The following is an 8,267-nucleotide window of genomic DNA, read 5'->3' as shown; positions in this document are numbered from 1 at the left end:
TCCAACAAACTCTATCTAGGGCCTAATGGGCAATAATAGTCTAGTATGGTGATATCCTATGGTCAACCTCTTGAATCATTGTAACTCCAGTATGGTGATATCGTTTATTAAGTTAAACCTCATTCTCAAAACCATAACTTGCTATATCCTTTCACTTTATTTTCTGATTTACTGAAACATCAAAGTGGGTGTTACAAGCACCACATCGATATATACTCTTTGTTTTCTTACTTACAGATTTTTATTTATCATCAGATTGTTAACTTAGCTTCCTACGTATATATCATAACGCATTTCTAAGATTATTTTATATGTATGTACATCTATATACATGGGACCGATATCTATCACCAAATAAAAGAACAAAATACACATGTTTGAGTTTACTTAATGTTCGACAAAAATTACTAACAATAATCAACATTAATTAAGAAACCAATAACCAACGACTTGACATATTGTTCTATACACTAAACCTATACATTTGTGTGTTTGCATGTATATAGACACGTACATTGTACCTATATTGTGTAGGATATAATAAGAATATTCTAAATTTAATTTGTAGCATATTTTATTTCCAAAAATGTAACGATGTACATGAGAAATATGAGTAACAAGTAACTCTAAAAGCCAACAAGAGCATTGCTCAACCGGCATAACATGTACTATTAGACTATAGATCAAAGGTTCGGTCCACCACCTAAAATGTTAAAAGAAAAAAGTAAATCTAAACACGACTCAATCGGTTAAAAAATTATAATCAATCAAAAAGAGTGGTTCAAATTTTTTCATATGTTATTTCGTAGAAAAAAGACAAAGAAATGGAAGTGTCTATATATATATATATATATAGTGAAAGATAGAGATAGATGTAAGACAATAATTATAAGTGGTTAAGTTAAAAACTTAGTTCCAAAGTTGAATTTAGTTCCTATGGTTTTTTAATAGTTAGAATTTTAGTCTTTATAGTTTGCTAAAATCCTCATCAATAATAGTCTCTATCATAGAGATGGTTTATGATGAATTTAACAAATCATGGGATTAAATCTTATTTATAAATCATAACGTCTAACATTACAATTTAATCATTATAAATATATGAAACATATAATATACAATATGGTATAGAAACAAATATTTTACATGTGAAGGTCATGTGCTTTCTAAAAGGTCGAAAGAGAGAGATAAAAAAGAGGAAGAAGAATAATATAGCTTTACAAATTAGTGACATAGTCATATGTTGTTGTTTCTTAAAAAGTAAAGCAATTATATATAATAATGAGAGAGAGGAATTTTTAAAGGGAAAAGAAAGGTGAGTGTGAGTGTGAGTGCGTGTGTATATAGAAGAAAGAAGCTGTGAGGGAAGAAAATCGGAAGAAAAAAAATGGAGGGGATTATTGAGAATTATAATGTGGGATTTTGTTCAGTTGAGTCTCAGAAGGCAAACAATCCGGCGCCGTTTTTGACAAAAACTTATGATTTGGTGGAGGATCCTACCACTGATCACATTGTTTCTTGGGGTCAATCTCATTCAACCTTTGTTGTTTGGAGACCCTCAGAGTTTGCTACTCATATTCTTCCCAACTACTTCAAGCACAACAATTTCTCGAGCTTTGTTAGACAACTCAACACTTATGTATGAAACCCTCTCTCTCTTTTTTTCTCGTTCTCGTTGCATTCTCATTTTCATTTATCTCGACAACTAATGATCTTTGGTTGTTAGTATAATGTAAAGGGAGGATTTAAACTTATGAATTATTGGGTTTGGTAGGATAGTAGAAACCGTTTGAGTTAGCTACGGCGGATGATTAATTCTTTAACCTATGAGCTATGAGAGAAGATGTACACTAATTTTGTTTAGCTACTTGGGTTATGATGAGAATTGAACTTATGACTTGTAAATAAAGGAAAAACGACAATAGGGTTTGAACCACTTGAACTATATACTTTAGTTTAGTTTTTTCTTTTGAAGGTTGATGTTAATTAGTGCTATCTCTTGAACGTTGCTTAGGTAATTATTTTTATATCTTGATAAGATTTTTAAATTAAACCTAGTTACATATGAAACGAGATACTAGTATGCTTAAACACCACCTAGGCCCTCTCGTGTTGATCTCATGACTCTTTTTGTGAGATTCAAGCCCTACTACACCTATGGAAAAAATACACTAAAATGGAACCCACTTTTGAGCTATATTTAAGCCGTTTGAAGAATAATTCAAACTAACAACTCACCCATATAAGCAATATATTATGTGTTGCCATGTTACTAGTCTTTAATTAGTTTTATATATTACACCGCATAAGAGCAAATTGTCCATAAGTTTTGTAATATGACTAGTCTTGATGAATTTCACATATTACAATGTATAAGAACAAATTGTTTAGCTAACTACCAATGGAGCTATGCTCGGGGTTTTTTTTTTTTTTTTTTTTTTTTTTATTTTTCTATTTTTTTTTTCTCTTGTAGGGATTCAAGAAAATAGTAGCAGAGAGATGGGAATTTGGGAATGAAAACTTCAAGAAAGGAGAGAGACAATTACTATTAGAGATTCAAAGAAGAAAGTCCCATAATCACAACAATAATCAACAAATCCCATTCCAATTTTTCCATCTACACCAACAGCACCAACAACAACTCAGCCTATGTTACACCACCACTTCCTCCTCCGATCCCGACATCCTGGCGGCACTAACGCAAGATAATCGTCGTCTACGGCGGAGAAACTTCATGCTATTGTCAGAGCTAGCCCATATGAAGAATCTCTATTCCAACATCATCTACTTCATCCAGAACAACGTTAAACCACTCGATCACAAATATGGCAGCAAATCGGTTCCCAAGTTGATCGAGTTGAACCCTTTATCGTTGCCGCAGCCAGCGTTGCCCGAGGTCCGATTAGAAGAGGGAAATGGAATGGTGAAGCTTTTTGGGGTTCCAATTAGAGGGAAGAAGAGAGGGCACCGTGAAGAGTGAGGTTCAAATGATGAGCTCCCATGGTGGATATGATTTACACTAATTTTTTGTTTTGTTGTAATGTCATTGAGATTTTTGTACATAGATATTGATGGAATCAGTATGGCATTTTGATTGGGAATGATCATCATGATTAATAAAAATAAAGAAGGTCTAATTGCATTTTAGTCTTTCTAATTTCAAAATGTTTATTTTCATTCCATGGTTATTTTGGTCATCATTTATTAAAATTTAGTACAAATATTATGTAAAAAATGAACATAACTGATATCAAATGAACATAAATGAACATAACTGATACAAACCCAAAAGAAGTGATTGAGTCTCTTCATCACATGTTGAATTTTAAAAAAAAAAAAACAATCCATCAATATAAAGTTATGGCTTCTTAGTTTTAAGAAATCTATTGTAACGACCCAATTCTTGAGATCTCTAACTAGGTCATTATCATCATTGGTATAATTTTTAAAGTAAAAGCAGTTGACAATATTAATGTAGAATAATGATTTTCAAGATACGTAAATAACAAAAATAAGATTTAGTTCGGGACCCCTAAAAAAACTTTAATAAAAACAAATTATTTAAATATCAAATTTACAGACTCAATCATTCTACATGAAGACACATTCAAAATGTCTTAAAGACTTGACACTGAGTGGAAGCGTTAGTACTATTTCTATATGGCACCTTCAACACATCTTCTCACCATGCGCTTGGTACGTCTTTTGCCTTTACCTGGAAACATATCATAAGAAAGGATGAGTATAAAAACACATTCAATATCTGTAAATATGTTAGTGAGACGTGTACACATTGACTTAGCATAGATGGGCATCTAAGTGAAAAATTTAACTCTTTCTATCATAGGCATAGATGTACATAGCATAGCATAAGCATAGGTAGTGAACCCGAAGAAACACAATCAATCATGGGTAGTGATTGTTGGAAAAAAATTGGTCACAGGTAGTGATCTCGTAGGAGCACAATTAGTCATTGATAACTGGTAGAAATACAAGTTATTACAGCTCAAATAAGTAAAACAATGAGAGAATGCGATGGTAAAATAGGCAACATCATGTCCGAAAGCGCTAAACTGAAAGGAATTGCGATCGCGAGTGCTCATCGCATAAAAGCAGTTAATTTACCTATTTTGTGCAGGAACAATGCGATGACACATATGAAATTGCGATCCAAAGGTACAATGTGACAACGCGCTTGAAGTTGCGATAACAAGACATGTGACCGTGAGAAGTTTCTCAAATGGTGATCACATAAAGACCTCGCATCAAGGCGACAACATAATAAATCGTGATGGGACGTAAAGCTGATAACGGTCGATTCCGAATTTAGTTGACAAGCCGTTAAAAGCCACACTGTACCAAGTACATTGAACTTTCGGTGACTTTTAAACGGCGCAACAGAGTAAGAAATTAATGTCGCCCATTATTAAAATCATTTGTAAGAAAAGCAGCTTCAGCTTGAAATCTATAAATACCGAAGGCCACCAAAGGGAGTTAGTTAATTAGTCCATTTCTGCATATACTTATACATATACATAGAGGATGGAGAAAGCAAGAAGACGAGGCAAAGCCGAGAGAGATCATTTCCAGACAGATCGAGAGACTGCCGGAAAGCAATACAAAGGAGAGAGGGCCAACTCTTGCGAGAGTAAGAATCCACAACTAGAACAAAGTTGAAGTGATAAAAAGCAGTGTAAAAGACCACAGGAAGCAAGACATTGCTTACTGGGCTTGTTATCTCTCAATTCCATTTGTTATTTTGTATTCAGTATTTTCTTTGCAGAAAATGGAAACTTCATTTCACTATATGTTCAATCTCTCTATATCATGCATGAGTAGCTAAATTTTTGTATGGGTTGAGAAGCACTTATCTAGCATGACTTAATATCTACATTTTATGCGATCATCTTGTCTTATGTATGCATCATTCACCTTTGAATGTACTTCAGAAAGTGGTCTAAAGATAGAATCTAGGCTTGAGAGAGTCTGATTAGAGCGCATAAGCAAGAGTAGAAACTTAGACATAAGTTCTATCTGCTATTTACACATCGCATGCACCCTAGAAATAGGATTGGTGGTATGCGGTCACTTTGGATTATGTTTGCATTTGGACATACTTGAGAGAGTAGTCTAAAGATAGAATCTAGACTTGAGAGAGTCAGATTAGATCGCATAAGCAAGAATAGAAACTTAGAAATAAGTTCTATCGACATTTTCGCATATGCATCACATGCATCCTAGAAATAGGAATTGTGGCATTTTGCATTGAGAAATGTAGTATTTATATTTGTGTGTAGCATGATCGCATAACTTATGCACAATCTTAGAAAATGTTAGCTAAACCCCTTCTCAACCCCTTCATCGCATACTTATTGTAACTCTACGCTTTCATCGCTCTGCGTTCAACTCCATCGCATAGGAAAAATCTCAATCAAAACACTATCCACTTCATTTATTTGCCATCGCAATAAAATCGAAGAGTCTGTTGCATATCTACTTAGTAGTCCTTGTGTTCGACCCTGGACTTACCAGGAAACCTAAGAAGGCTTATACTTGGGCCTTGTTAGGAAAACTTGCATGATCACCGCATAACACACATCATCGCAAACTCACACCATAACACACCATAATTTCACACATCAAGTTTTTGGTACCGTTGCCGTGGACTATGGTATAGTTTGCGTTAACATCAAATCTCTTTGATTTTCTTTGCAACTTTCGACCTTTGTGCATTGCCATTCCTTCGGTAAGGGAAGAAGCAAGTGTCGCATGAGCGAAGGACACGCTCCTAAGCCCAACTACGACCTAGAGATCGAAAGAACATTTCACAGAAGATGGAGAAACAAACACTGACAACAAGGAAGAACTCACAGAATGGCTGAACAACTGGAAGAACAAGCCGCAAATGTAAACAACATAATGGCAAATCCTATCCTACTGGAAAATGATCGCAATAGACCCATCTGAGACTATGCGTCACTAAACTTGTATGATTTTTCCCCAGGAATCATGAGACCAGCATTGGATGGATCAAGGTTCGAGATGAAGCTGGTAATGTTACAAATGATACATACAACAGGATAGCTCGGAGAACAACGTGGTGAAGATCCGCACGCCATCTCCAAAGCTTCATTGAAATTTGTAACACTTTTGTGTTCCCTAATATCTCCATTGAAGAAGTTCGATTCACGCTATTTCCATTTTCACTATGCGATAAAGCAAGAAAATGGGCATACTCCCTCGAACCAGGAGAGATAACTTCATGGAAATAGGTTGTGGAGAAGTTTATGAAGAAGTATTTCCCTCCTACTGAGAATGCTAGAAGGAGGAAGTTAATCACAAATTTTGAACAAGAAGAAGACGAATCGCTCAGTGACGCATGGGTAAGGTTTAAGAGATTAGTGCGTGACTGCCCGCACAATGGATTGTCGAATTGCCTCCAAATGGAGATTTTCTATCATGGACTAAATCCTACATCGCAGATAGTTGCCAATGCGGCAACAACAGGTAGTTTGCTGGACAAGACTTATGATGAGGCAAAAAAAAAAAAATAAATAAATTCTTGATCGCATATCGAAAAACCATGAAGATTGGCAAGAAACCGATCAACGAGTAAAACCTAGAGAAGGTAACGCAAATAATGGTATCATCGCATCTTTGCAAAATCAGATGAATGCGATGATAAATTTGTTATAGGGCATCGATATAAACAATCCCAGAGTGCAAAAAGGGCAAGTTAACGTGATATAACAGACAAGCACTAGCTGTGCTACATGTGGAGAATCGTATTCAGTTGAAGAGTGTCCACAAAATCCGCAGTCAATCTACTTTGTTAAGAACAACCCTTTTTCAAACACGTACAACCCCGGGTGGAGAAACCACCCTAATTTTGCTTGGAAAAATAACCAACAACAAGGGTATCAACCTATGGCGCAAAAAGAAGGACCACCAGAATTTTTCCAACGAACTAACGGTTAACAACAACAACAAGCCAACAGCTCTCAAACACCGCCATCATCCTCTATGGAGAACCTGTTAAAACAGTACATAGAAAAGAATTAGATGGTCCTCCACAACTTGCAAATCCAAATAGGACAGATTGCGGGAGAGTTGAAGAATAGACCGTAGGGGACACTACCGAGCTCAACTGAGCTCCCACACAACCCAGGGAACACAGGGAAAGAACAATGCCTAGTAATCACCCTGAGAAGCGAAAAGACGACGACAGAAGTTAGGAAGGAGACTAGCAGGACCAATTCAAATATGATGAAATCAAAGAATTTGTTGACGCAAACTGAGTCAGAGGAGCCCGAGGCTATGGAACTTGAAGAACCTAAAGATGCGATCACCTCTAAAACCCCAGACCATGAAATAGTATAAGTACAACTCCCTCTATTCCCTCAAAGACTGTAAAGAAAGCAAAACGATGAAGAAGCATTAGTGCAGATGCCGATATATCCCAAGTTTTTGAAGGATATTGTTGCGAAGAAGAGAAACATAGGAAAAATCGCCATAGTGGCATTAACACAAGAGTCAAATATTATAATCCCACCAAAGATGCGCGGCTCAGGCTGTTTTACAATACCCTGCTCAATAGAAGGGGATACGTCGGTCAAGCATTATACGATCTTGGGCCAAGCATCAATTTAATGCCCCTTTCAATCTTCAAACAATTGAATGTAGGTCAGCTGACACCCACGACGGTGACTCTTCAACTTGTAGATAGGTCCTTGATACACCCTGAAGGAAAATTGAAGAATGTCTTGGTCACAATCGACAAATTCATTCTACCTGCAGACTTCATCATTCTAGACTATGAAGCGGATAAAGATGTGCCAATTATATTGGGATGACCATTCTTGTCTACTGATTGTGCTCAAATAGATGTGCACAAAGGAGAGATCACAATGAGCATCAATGGAAAGAAGCTCAGGTTTGAGGCAATCAAGATCCCAGAAGATGAAGGCTTATAAGATTCCGACGATAAACACACTTACGTTGAAGATGGGGAGGCCGAGGAGAAAAATGAAGAAAGAAGGGATGCGATAACATCCTTAGAAACCTGCCATGCAATAACAGCAAACAATGAAGAAAAATTGAACTTGAATGAAGAAAGAAAAACACAGAAACCCTCTGCATTACCAGAAGAAGAAGAAACTGCGCTGCTTAATATTTTGAAGAAATGTATTAAAGCAATCGAAGGGACGCACACATATATTAGAAGTTATAACCAGAATATGATCGCGCTAGAGGATCAAGAAAAGGAG

General features: G+C 36.1%; 1 protein-coding gene and 1 non-coding gene across 2 annotated transcripts; one reads left to right on the top strand and one right to left on the bottom strand.

Moving 5' to 3' along the window:
- Positions 1–1,298: 1,298 nt before the first annotated feature.
- On the top strand, positions 1,299–3,145 carry LOC120069492 (heat stress transcription factor B-4d-like). The gene is made up of 2 exons (XM_039021265.2): positions 1,299–1,639; positions 2,474–3,145. Exons 1-2 carry the CDS (start codon positions 1,388–1,390, stop codon positions 2,978–2,980), a joined length of 759 nt encoding a protein of 252 aa, XP_038877193.1. The 5' UTR covers positions 1,299–1,387; the 3' UTR covers positions 2,981–3,145.
- Positions 3,146–6,320: 3,175 nt separating this feature from the next.
- On the bottom strand, positions 6,321–6,427 carry LOC120069494 (small nucleolar RNA R71). The gene has a single exon (XR_005479558.1). It is a non-coding gene; the product is annotated as a small nucleolar RNA R71 (small nucleolar RNA).
- Positions 6,428–8,267: the final 1,840 nt, after the last annotated feature.

This window comes from Benincasa hispida, chromosome 2 (assembly GCF_027475165.1).
Source record: "Benincasa hispida cultivar pf3 chromosome 2, pf3_genome.v1.1, whole genome shotgun sequence".
NCBI lineage: Eukaryota > Viridiplantae > Streptophyta > Magnoliopsida > Cucurbitales > Cucurbitaceae > Benincasa > Benincasa hispida.
This window is presented reverse-complemented; position numbering and strand designations above follow the sequence as displayed.

Coding starts and splice junctions, on each gene's coding strand:
- LOC120069492 (XM_039021265.2), top strand. CDS start 1,388: ATGGAGGGGATTATTGAGAATTATAATGTGGGATTTTGTTCAGTTGAG. Junction 1,640..2,473: donor TTAGACAACTCAACACTTAT/GTATGAAACCCT, acceptor TTTCTCTTGTAG/GGATTCAAGAAAATAGTAGC.